The sequence below is a fragment of the Cydia strobilella genome, chromosome 11 (genome assembly GCF_947568885.1).
Source record: "Cydia strobilella chromosome 11, ilCydStro3.1, whole genome shotgun sequence".
NCBI lineage: Eukaryota > Metazoa > Arthropoda > Insecta > Lepidoptera > Tortricidae > Cydia > Cydia strobilella.
This window is the reverse complement of record NC_086051.1, coordinates 11,740,934-11,752,713: the sequence shown is the minus strand read 5'-3', so window position 1 is coordinate 11,752,713 and position 11,780 is coordinate 11,740,934. Positions and strand designations below refer to the sequence as shown.

The 11,780-nt window shown below is 35.1% G+C and overlaps 3 protein-coding genes across 6 annotated transcripts in view; 2 read left to right on the top strand and 1 right to left on the bottom strand.

Moving 5' to 3' along the window:
* Window positions 1-3,130: 3,130 nt before the first annotated feature.
* On the top strand, window positions 3,131-3,977 carry LOC134745182 (uncharacterized). The gene has a single exon (XM_063679171.1). It carries the CDS (start codon window positions 3,267-3,269, stop codon window positions 3,924-3,926), a length of 660 nt encoding a protein of 219 aa, XP_063535241.1. The 5' UTR covers window positions 3,131-3,266; the 3' UTR covers window positions 3,927-3,977.
* An 809-nt stretch (window positions 3,978-4,786) lies between these two features.
* On the bottom strand, window positions 4,787-6,667 carry LOC134745527 (N-alpha-acetyltransferase 11). 3 transcript variants are annotated; one of them, XM_063679578.1, is made up of 5 exons: window positions 6,556-6,667; window positions 5,860-6,016; window positions 5,611-5,776; window positions 5,288-5,436; window positions 4,787-5,049 (listed from the first exon to the last, which is right to left on the bottom strand). In XM_063679578.1, exons 3-5 carry the CDS (start codon window positions 5,768-5,770, stop codon window positions 4,819-4,821), a joined length of 540 nt encoding a protein of 179 aa, XP_063535648.1. In that variant the 5' UTR covers window positions 5,771-5,776; window positions 5,860-6,016; window positions 6,556-6,667; the 3' UTR covers window positions 4,787-4,818. The 3 variants fall into 3 exon arrangements, with proteins under 3 accessions (XP_063535648.1, XP_063535647.1, XP_063535646.1); XM_063679577.1 differs by having other exon boundaries at window positions 6,469-6,603; XM_063679576.1 differs by lacking the exon at window positions 6,556-6,667 and adding an exon at window positions 6,142-6,386.
* Window positions 6,668-6,827: 160 nt separating this feature from the next.
* Window positions 6,828-11,780, top strand: part of LOC134745147 (uncharacterized) — a 92,650-nt gene continuing 87,697 nt past the window's right edge. For both annotated transcript variants that reach the window (XM_063679124.1, XM_063679123.1), the window contains exons 1-8: window positions 6,828-7,022; window positions 7,253-7,620; window positions 7,873-7,965; window positions 8,059-8,080; window positions 8,772-8,907; window positions 9,890-10,060; window positions 10,771-10,906; window positions 11,465-11,556. In XM_063679124.1, the coding sequence (XP_063535194.1) occupies window positions 6,976-7,022; window positions 7,253-7,620; window positions 7,873-7,965; window positions 8,059-8,080; window positions 8,772-8,907; window positions 9,890-10,060; window positions 10,771-10,906; window positions 11,465-11,556 (1,065 nt within the window). In that variant the 5' untranslated portion in view covers window positions 6,828-6,975. The remainder of the gene's footprint in view (window positions 7,023-7,252; window positions 7,621-7,872; window positions 7,966-8,058; window positions 8,081-8,771; window positions 8,908-9,889; window positions 10,061-10,770; window positions 10,907-11,464; window positions 11,557-11,780) is intronic.

Genomic DNA, 11,780 nt, shown 5'->3' with positions numbered 1-11,780 from the left:
TTAACTCCTATTACTTCTATATCTTTATTGTGTAAGAACACGTTAGTGACTATAATCTTTACTGATTTATGTATTAACATACAGACACCGCCGTACGAATCATCCCTGTCGAATCTCACAATGTTATACCCGCTGACTTTAATAACGTCTTCTTCGCTTAACCACGTCTCACTTATAAGAGCTATGTGTATTCTGTCTTTATTTAGTAACAACTGTAAATCGTGTATTTTCGGTCGTAGACTATTTGCGTTCCATTGTATAATGTTTAACAGGTTTGTTTTTTGTTTGTAACTATCCATTATGATTCGAACCTAAAAACTTCATCAGGATACCCATATTTATATACTTTCGTAAGTAATCTAAAGCTTCAATAACTATTAACTGTATTATGTTTTGTATCTTCTCTCCAATTTCACAATCCGCAAATATAATTTCTTTTATCTTTTCCCATAATCTTACTAGAAGCTTCTTATCTCGATCTTTCGTACTGTTTCCCTGTCTAGTAACCTTATCTTTTTCCTCATCTACCTCCATGACTTTTTCTTCATTGTTCGTTATTTTAGTTCCATTTTCTTTAGTATTGGATTTCACTATTTTCCTTTTAGGTCTTTTGGTGTCAATATTTGTTTCTTGTCCTTTTCCAGTCAGTTTGGCCGATGATTCAGCATCTTCCTTGGTTTTTGTTATATTACTTTGCTTAACTGAATCGGAATAACCTTCTATTTTATTAACTAGATTTTTTACTAACTTATCACTTTTGTTTTTGTCTCGTTCGATATTGTTGATTTGAATTTCTTGCACTCTTTCTTCCTGATAACTCTCGGTTGATTTGATATTTTGAGTTTTCTCACTATATTTCAACAGCGCTATTTTATATGAGCATTTTTGTTCAGACATAATATCCCTAATTGATCTTTCTCTTTCGTATGTTGGGCAATACCTTTTAAACATCGCCATGTGATTACCTTTGCAGTTTACGCACGTATACTCTGTTGTGTCACAATTTTCATGGTTTTGACCACATTTTGGGCATACATCTTTTTTTGATGGGCAGAATACTCTCATATGTCCGTATTTCCAGCACTTTGAACACTGCGTTACGGGAAAAATAAATGGCTCCACTTTCATCCTTGTCCCATACACGTATACATATGGGGGTGAAGTTTTGCCTTTGAAGGTTATTTTAATTGTTTCACTATCAATCCATTTTCCTTCTTGATTTTTCTTCTTCAGTCTTTTTATGCCCATAATTTCTACTTCACTTTGCACAATATCTTTTAAACTCTCTTCTTTTTCATCCAAATCTATTTCCTTGATAATGCCATGATTTTGTATTATTTCATCGGTTTTCCGGCACGTCCATCCTTTTTCTTTAAAAGTCTCAGATGACCGGTTTTTAGTATTAAACTATAGTCTGGCAAACACAATCTGTCAGTAAGTAAAAACAAAGAAAACTATAGGTACAGTCGAAGGCAAAAATATCGATCCAGACAAATGGCTTAAAAATATGTGAACACGATTTTATTGTCTGAGCGTACACATATTTTTGAGACTTTGGGAATGTATATATATTTATGCCCTTGACTGTACTCATCAATTAAAATGAGACAGTCCTGGGCCAAACTATAAGAAAGCTGTAAATGTCGATAGGTTATTGATCTGAGGTCGATACATCACTATACCAAAAATATAACCTTTCATACTTAGCAGAAAAGTTCGAAAATATATGCAAAAATCTATATAGACTTGAATGCAAGTAATAATTACATAAACAACATATCGATTTCTATGTTTAGGGTCAGGTCCTATAAATAAATTTCTTCAAAATTGAACAAAACTCACCGATTAAAGGTTATCGGTTCGTGCGTATTTTCTTTTCTTCCTGTATGCGATTTACAGCCCTCGATCACACAAGACATTATCACACAGGGAACTTCAAACCATTACAAATAAAAACTCAGCACGTTTTCCAACAATCTTTCAGGAATAGCAAAAATATAATTAAAATAAACCAAGATGACCGCTGAAACATCCCGAAATATTTCAACTAAAATAATACGACTATGTCAAGTTGTTACAGTTGACACCTACCTGTGAAATAACGAACATATATTTTATTTGGCTGGATTATATTATAGAACCACATAGGACCATTTGACATTTCCCTCAGTTTATCTTATGACAATACTGAAAAAAACGAAAGAACTTGCGGATTGTTGTCTCACTCACTCATAGACAAAAAGTTATAACGTGTTGTGAATACGATATCTTTTACCAAGCTTTTATTTTTGCCCGGCTTCTTTGCTTTAGTCATTATTCTGAGATAGTTTGTCAAAGGACTGTCTCATTTCAAACATAGACAGAGATAATCATACTATCTTTGTCTTACACTAGTACTAGCACCCACAAGAAAAGGATGAGTATAGTTTTCTTTGTTGTTATTTACTGCCAATTTGGTTTGATCAACTATATATTGTTTACTGCACTCCGATTTATTCGATGTTCTTCTCACAGAGTAGTATTCTACCTATCCAATTTCTTTGTACATTTTGTATTTTGTCTCACATTTTGCTTAATGAGAGAGTGAGACGCAATGACATTGGATAGGTGGAAATGGAATACCATCCTTACACAATATATATATATACTACTACTACTGCTACTACTTACAACACTATTTTGCCAATACCAAACAAGAACAAGACAAGGGACTTCCGGTTCGAACGCCATCTTGATAGTAGCCTCGTGATTAATTCCTTTGTTTTTTGCTCATTAATATTGTTTAAAGTGTAATATCGATAGCTTTATTATACAATAATCTACTGTGGTAGTGTGCAGTGAATGGAGAATTAATCTCAAAGCGTGTTTAACCACCATTTTGGAGTCAACGGCCGGTAGTCCACGTGCTTCTCGTAAAATCCAGCTATCGGTTTTACGAGACAACTACAACAACCACCGAACAGCGTCGTGCTCTAAGAGCATTTATTTTGTTCCTACCCTTTTACGTGACATTGGCTACGGGCAACACCGCCCTCAAGTCCATCAAGAAAAAAAAAAAAAAAGGGGATTTTGTTGTATTACTGTTTTAACTATATTTAACTTAAAATTAGTATTTTCCATAGTTTTAGAACAAATAATTCCCATTAATCTTTAAGTGAGTGTGGCTATGTTTTTCAACACCAGTGCATATTTGTTAAATCAACCATAAATTATTACTATTTTCTCCTTTCACAGTATTCTGTCTTCTCTGGCCTATCATTCTAGCAATGACATCGTTTATAGAAAGGCAGAAAAGCCTTTTTAACCATCTAAAAGATGCTGAGGAACAAATCAGCTTCTCCAAACACAATAAAGCCGAAACTCCGCATGACAATGGAGAAATGGACCGCAGGCACTACAGAAAACTAAAACATGAAATGAAGCAGTTCAGAGGTAAAGAAAGTATTTATAAGAGACCTGAAGCTTCTATGAGGGACTGTTTACGAGCGCGAGGAATCCCAGATTATATGAAAAATCCCAGAAAATGGGTGTATTATTCATTATCAGATGTGACAAAAGAGCAGATGTCAGATTCCACTAATTCTGCCACAGCACATGCTTTCATTCGTGAATTGGAAGAAAGAGAAGCTGCTAAGACTAGAATGGAACAAGACTGTGAAGGGCCTGAAGAATTTGTCTTCAAGAAACCTATTTTCCATGTATCAGCCACTGTGAAAAAAGCACCAGAACCAGAAATACCGAAAGCAGTATTTAAAAGCAGTAAAGTGCTGATGCCTGAATATGTAGTGGGGAGAGCACAAAAGAAAGAAAAGAAACCAGTAAGAAAACAATTGCCTGAAAATAATGTGGATGATGAAAAGAAAGCGGCACTAAAGTTAAATCATCTTTATGGGGATTATGGTGAAGATGACGATAGTTGTAATTGATGTGTAAAACAACATTATGTTGCTATTATATTTTATGACTTAAGGAATTGACGGTTATTTTCCTTTGTGTACACCTTATATGTATAGTCAGATACAATGCTGTCAACACCGCTGCCTACTGGGCATCCATCGTATGAAAAGGAACCTCGACACGAAAAGAAGAAGATACAATCAAATATTTGTGAGCACTGTAAAACTTTCAACCCAGTCCTACCATTAGAAATACATTCATGAACCACTTACAAATCTAGTAGGATCTCAATTGCTCACCCTAATAGCAGACAAGAGGACACTTGGTTTGCAGTAATCAATTGTGCATACGCTTACCCTTTTTATGAGCATTGGATATCTTTTCTGGAGTATTTTTAGCACAATGATATTGGGTCTGTCAATTTACCATTGATGCAAGGCTCTAGTTTTTCACGGAAAATAGAATGGATGTCGATTTGCGGCAAATTCCCAGCAAAATTAACTAAGCCTCTAGTCTGGCTGGGGATTGTAACATTGTAAGTGATTGGCCGTGATGTCTTCACCGAAATAACGGGTTTAGATTGGATGAGTAAGGCTCGTGACAGAGCACTGTGGAAGAGCTTGGGGGAGGCCTACGCCACGGAGGCGACTACTATTACCTAACCTGTAAATGTGATTAAATTATTATGTAAATGTAATAGTAGAAATAAAGGCTATTTTTATTTTTATTTTATTTTATTTTTATAAGTGATTGGCCGGCAAGGTTTCTATAGCACTGTCATCACTATTGCCAATAACAATAGGTGTGTTTCTGGGTTTGGTTTATGCAACTGTAGGTACAACTCTACAGTTCTACAAAAGAATATAGGTACTTAGCAAAATAACATGAGTCCGTTTTTCCATTATTTTATTAACAATATGATTAGCATTGAGATATAACAGCTGAATCAGACTTGATTTCCAAATTGTCTGAAGCCTGACTTTCCGACTTGTCTGCAGAGAATGTACTCAAATCTCGCATCATGGAGTACGCATCCTCACCATCAGCATAATATTTAGGCTCAATCTCCAGGATTTTAAAGCCAAGAGAGTTAGTGTACAGGTTCAATGCGGCTCTATTGCTTTTTCTGACATGGAGTGAAACATATTTTGCCTGTAAAGAAAAATAATAAAATTAGTTTTGTGCAACTTAACAAACAGTATTTTTTAAAATAATGACACTTGAAGCTTGAACTGTACTGTTATACATTTATAGTATATTATCTTTGACACAGTATGATAAACAGGCACAGAATGAGATCACCTTAAGCACAATGAGCTTGTAAGAATTATGAATAGTGGTGCCATTATGTTTTATTTATTTATTAGCAAGATCAAAGCTGTTAACCCACCTGAAAGCATTCTACCATAGCCAAGGAGGCTTGGTTCATAAGTTTTTGAGCAAGGCCCAGGCGACGGTGAGACCTCTTCACAGCCAGTGATGTTATGTGACCATGTCTGTTGTCTTCTCCATCCTCTTCCATCTTGGCCAGAACATATCCTGTGGGTTAAGCATAGTGTATTTACTAATTGGATTAAATGTAAATACTACTAAGTGTAAACACTAGATATTTGCATTTGCAAATGAATATGGCAGCCTCATCTGTGTGCCCGATCACACACTTAATTATCTGAGTGGTGGGGGTTATTAGATTAAAAAAAAAATGTAAATTACCAACAATATGTCCTTTCTCATCTTCAGCTACGTAACTGAGCTGCGGCCAGGATAATCCATGATAAAAATAATATTTCATCTGATAGTTCTCCGGCAAACAGAGCAAGTTGCAATGCTGCATGTTCATCAAGTCACTTGGGCGGGCACATCGGATATTCATCTTGACCTAGAAAATAAAACGACTGATTAAGTAGTTACTTGTTTACTCATTGTTAAATCATGCACTACACGAGTGATAATTCTGTGTACCTTAGTTTTAATTGGATAACAGTAAGTTAGTCTCTTCTAGTTTTCCTAGCTTTAGGCAGCCTAGTCTCTGACGCTGGAGGGGTATCTGACATACCCCCCAACAGTTCCCGAACAAAACGGAACTTCGACAAGCAGCACTTCCACACGATATACCAACCTGAAACAAAGGACAAAGAAAATTCCTACTGTTACTCTTAAGGTAATATTCACAAGCTCTATTTACATTAATGATGTTGGTTTCTGTTAGTAACGTGATTTAATAAAGCGAATTGGTCTACTTACAAAACAATACAAAAACAAAAACTAGAAATACACTACATACGCAGGTTACAATAGCTAATATCACTTCCTTCATTTCAAACTAAGCATGGATTTATTAAAGGTGAACACAGGGTTATGCATTCAGTTTACCAGATAAAACTACAAAAAAATATGCCTGGTGCTAATTATAATCAGTCTGAAACTGCGTAAGAATATGTTTTGATTAGAGAAGTTGCTCACGCAGAGAGCAACAGCGCCATTTTGAACCATCTAGTATGGAAAACAATAATATAGCTGGAAATTACTTGTATTTAAGTTAATCATTAGTAACAATAATGCGGTACATACTTTTAAGTCACTTATTACACTACAGGTTATTGGTTTATAGCTTGAGCAGTTATTATAGTAGGAAAATTATGAAATTAACGTTCTAACCTAAAATTATATATGTTTCGTTTTTGACATGCGATTTTTTTTCCACAAATGTGGTACTTCACTAGCAGTAGCAGTTTAATATCGATGATTTGAAATCGATTCTAAAAAATACAGAAGTAACGCGAGTGTGGAGTCGATGACTAAGTTCCTGACTGGTTCCTGATCAGGAAACCGAACGTCTGTACTCTGTGGCCATAAGGCATAACCTGAGTAACCTGACAGATCAAAATCAAAAGTAGTGATTATATGCTCTTTGTCAAAAGTATCAAAACGTCAAAAGTGTCAAAACATTAAATTAAATTTGTAAATCTGAAATCGCAGCACCGTCGTCTTCAGCTTCTGCAATCAATTTATTACTACCTCCGCCCTAAATAGGAAACACGTTCATTAATACGGAAGATTTATAAATGCTCTTCAGACATGGAAGAAGAAACGCAAGACAATAAACCTTCCGCTTCTATTTTTTCGTAAGTTTTTTCGGACTCATGAATAAAAGCAAATATTAATTAGCTAGTATGTTCTTCTTCTTCTTCTTTGTGTTAGGGGCTATATAAGGCTCCAAAGCCTATGTATCACTGCGACCATCCCTGATCTATTGTGATCGCCACCTACTACAACGCTCGATCCAAACCTGCAACTTCAAACAGCTGCAGGATAGCTAGTATGTTACCTAATGCAGTCATTTTATGAATTTCAGACGATACAGGAGTCCAACATTTAGTAGAAATGAAGTTCAAACCTTAATAAATATTGTCGAAAGACATAAGTACACAATCCTTAATAAATCAACTAATTCGGCTGTGAACCAGGCCAAAGAGCTTTCATGGGAGAAGATTAGTAAAACATTTAACAGTAGGGGTTTCAAGCATGAGAGAACCTCAGATTGTTTGAAGACAAAGTGGGAGAATCTTAAAAAGGATGCAAGAAAACTTGCTAAAAATTTAGTAGATGACAACAATAGTTACACTGATCTGACTAGGCAAATAGTGGCCATGATGTCTGACGTAGAGGCCAATGCTCCTATGGAACAGAGCCAAAACATGGAAGATAATGAAGAATTTAATGGTAAGGTCAAACAAAGGTCTAACTAAATCTAGAATAATACATTTTATTTAAAGCAATGTCTTAAGGAGATGATGAGACGATCTTGACGTCTTTCGGGAAAATTGGTCTAATGTTGCCGTAGAACAAGACGTGTGGAAGAAAAATAACCTTTGCCCAGCAGTGGGACACAGCAGGCTAACAAATAATAATAAAAATAAATAATAATATCTTGTTTGACCTTTTTGACCTAATATAAATATTTTCCTATTTCAGAGCCTGTTTCAAATGATGAAAAATTAAGTCAAAACATGAAAATAAAGTCCTATTGGGAGAGTGTAGAAGAAAAGGATTCTGAGGACTCGCATGGTAAGTGTATTGTATTGTGATGTAAATACGTTTTCCAAAAAAAATCATTAGGCTTTATTTTTTATCCATCTATATCTATTTTTTGTTTTTCAGATGGAAATGATGGTGAAAGGAGGTAATTATAATGATGTTATGATTAATAAATATTTAAAGAGCAGGCAGTGAATACTTCTACTTTGATAACTAATCAAAGTAGAAGTATTCACTGCCTTTGCACACATAAAATTAATTTTGGCATATGTGTAAAAGAAACTAACTTGACACAAAATAGTTATTTACGATACAAGTGCGGAAAAGAGGAAATTCGAAACTAGTTGCGATAAATTAAAACACGACCGCAGGGAGTGTTTTAAATCGTCACAAGTTGCGAATTACCTATTCGCATGTGTATCGTACAACGTTTTACAGTACATATTGCCCTTTAAACTTTCGATATATGCACGAAAAGTGTTCTTTACGCACTAGTGCGATGTAGCACCATATGTACTGTAAACACATATTAACAGTTGTAGCTGCTGGGACAGCTAATAGAAAAACTGTCACATTCTAAGCTCATTTAATTGCTTTTTTTAAAAATTCATTCTATAAAAAGTAAATACAGATGTCAATCACAATTGAAAAATCGACTATGATTATCTATCAAAAACGACGATTGTTGATTGTTGATTTTTTCATTGTGTTTGACATCTGTATTTACAATTTATAGATTGTAATAATGTGGTACGTCCCACAATAAAAAAGAAAAAATATATCTACATTTGGGTTAAATTCGTCTGCTAAAAGTCAATCTGCAATCCTTGTTCAAGAACCAACCGATCCCTCAATTTCGCCCCACAAGAGTGCAGCCTCCTACTGGAATGTGTCAGGAAGGAGAAGAGGCTGGTGTTCTCCAAGGAATACAATGCACATTCTATTGGGTTGAAGAATAAAGCTTGGAAAAGGGTATGTTAAAATTTCATAATCTTTATTTTGAGGGTTCCGTACCCAAAGGGTAAAAACGGGACCCTATTACTAAGACTCCGCTGTCCGTCTGTCCGTCCGTCTGTCCGTCCGTCTGTCCGTCTGTCTGTCACCAGGCTGTATCTCATGAACCGTGATAGCTAGACAGTTGGAATTTTCACAGATGATGTATTTCTGTTGCCGCTATAACAACAAATACTAAAAACAGAATAATATAAATATTTAAATGGGGCTCCCATACAACAAACGTGATTTTTTTGCTGGTTTTTTCCGTAATGGTACGGAACCCTTGGTGCGCGAGTCCGACTCGCACTTGACCGGTTTTTTTTAAATTAGCACTTCTCATATGTGTCATTTTCAAGCAAAAGGTACCACATTGTCGCTTGCCATAAGGACGCTCTGGCAGGTTTTTCGTATAAAGATACAAGCCATTTTCGTCCTTATGGTAAGCGACAATTGCGACAAAGCGACCTTTTGATTGAAAACGTCACATATTACTTTCTTAGAATTATTAATTCAAAAAGCCAATTGTTTATTTGTTATTTGCTGAGTGTTCTTGATTATTTGTTATTAATGCTTATAGTTTTTACTTCGGAAAACATTAAATCATAATTTTACCGGGTCTATAGCGAATTTATTTCGTTTTATTTTATTTCCGAAATTTATTTGATTTAATATGTCTACAAAACGCGAAAGTTTAATGTGGCTTTCCATCAGAGAAGGGTCCTTATGCTTCATGTGCAATAAGGACCATTCTATCAAAATTTCTGATGAAATTTCTCATTAAATAAACACATATTTTAATTCACCTATTACAAAAACACTCAATAGCAATGAAAATACATATCATTATGATTTAATTTTTTCAAATTAAGTAGAAAAGCAGTATAGATATATCTTCAAACAAATATATGTAAATAAAAAGTTAATTTTCTTGCACTCCAGTATCCTTGTATGATTTCAGATATCTGAAGCCTTCAACAGTAAGAGTCCTCAAAAGAGGTCCCAGAAGGTTTTACGCACAAAGTTCAATAACATGAAAACAGTGGCTAAAACCATGGGTATCAAAGATGCTGTTAGGAATTTTGATATCAATAATACAAAACACGAAAAATTGATAAATGAAAGCTCCAAGGTGAGTAGTTACTGAATTTTTGCTCTAATGCCAGCAACACCCATATCTTCCCATCAAATGTTTATTTGAAACAACAGAAACGTATTGTAAGAATTTTAAGTAGTTTCTATATGATAGCTATTTTGTCCATCCAAATCGGTTAAGTACTTTTTGAGGGACGGATGGGAATAAGTTGTTCGACAATATCTGATACGACGAATATTTCTACCGCCATAGCTCTACCCTTCCTACATTTAGAAAGCAATAACCGCTCATTTCGTGCTCGGGATTGGGACACATCACTGAACACGAAACCGTCGGTAGTTTAATACCCAAAAATAGAAAATTATAGATAACGGCTTGACCTCTCTACTAATGGGGTTTCCCTGTAAATCTCTAGAATTGTGTCAAATTTTTGTTTTTTGAATTGAATTTTATGGCCTGAATGCCAGCTCTTAAAGCCAAATCTCATAGAAAAAGGGGCAAGCTATGATGGCGCCATATATGCAAACCTTTGACAGTTGCCAACCCCGTTAGCAAAAACACTACTACTGCCCAGATGACAATGTGCTATTTTGTCTGAAAACTTTTAATGAGCATAAGGGTGTTGAGAAATTACGCAAGATTGAACTCTATCAATTTGAAATATAGTTCAAAATCATAGTGGGAAATATATTTTCCTTCTGCCTTATAAAAGCTTAATCATTATTGAAGTTGGTTTCTCACAACAGCCAATTAAGTCGGAGCCTATGTTCGAAATGGAACTGGGGCTAAACGGGCCAGATGACGACGACCGTGACAACTCGGACAGCAACCACTTCGCTCCAGATCCGCTCAGCACTGTCCTTAATAGCGACTCGGGAATAGGTAAGAAATAGTATAATTTTAAAAATCTTTAGTCAGCGTCGCCATCTATTAGCCGGGGCCGTAGCCTTGATGAAAATCGTTTATAGGCAAACGCTCAATAGGAAAGTGATATCCATTGGAATGACAGATGCTATGAGAAGACTCGATCTTATTACGGTGCCTAGCTGTGTAGTGTCAAGGAAGGGCCAAGGCAGTCTCTTACAGATTGATGTGGTTCAAAGTTCGTATGTAAAAGTAGCAAATGGTTTGTTACCTGTTTTTCAGCATTTTTTGTAACTATTTGAAAATTAGCTACACTATAAATGAAAACTAAGGTAGGGTTAAGTTACATTTTGGTGCCGTGATCAGGATTTACAGCAGCCATTCAGTCTATATCATACTTTCGATCAATACTCCTAAATTTAAAATATCAAAACCCAAAACAAAAATTTATAGCAATTCCCTCTGGTGTTAAACCAAGAAACTTATCTACTCGTAATAACCATAATTTATTTTAAGTATGTAAATAAATCAATAAATTCGTTTTGGAAATACATAAATGAGAATATTTTGTTTCAGGTTCAACTCATTCCAGTTCTTGGAGTCAAGATAATAAAGAAGTCGCAAATTTAAAATTGAAATTATTAAATTACAAAATGGAAACAGCGAGAGTAAGTATTCAAATTATCAGTTCTTTATCTTTTAATACAGCAAATAAAGCAAACATAGAAAGCCCATTACGAAAGCTTAAACTGTGCTATTCTGTGAAATTAACCATACATTACAGTATCGCTTTTTCATTCGATAAAATATTGTAAGTAGCAAAGTATAGTATGAATTTTGTGACATGATTTTTTCGGCCTTCGCCCTAATCTGTTAAACACAAGCCTTTGTT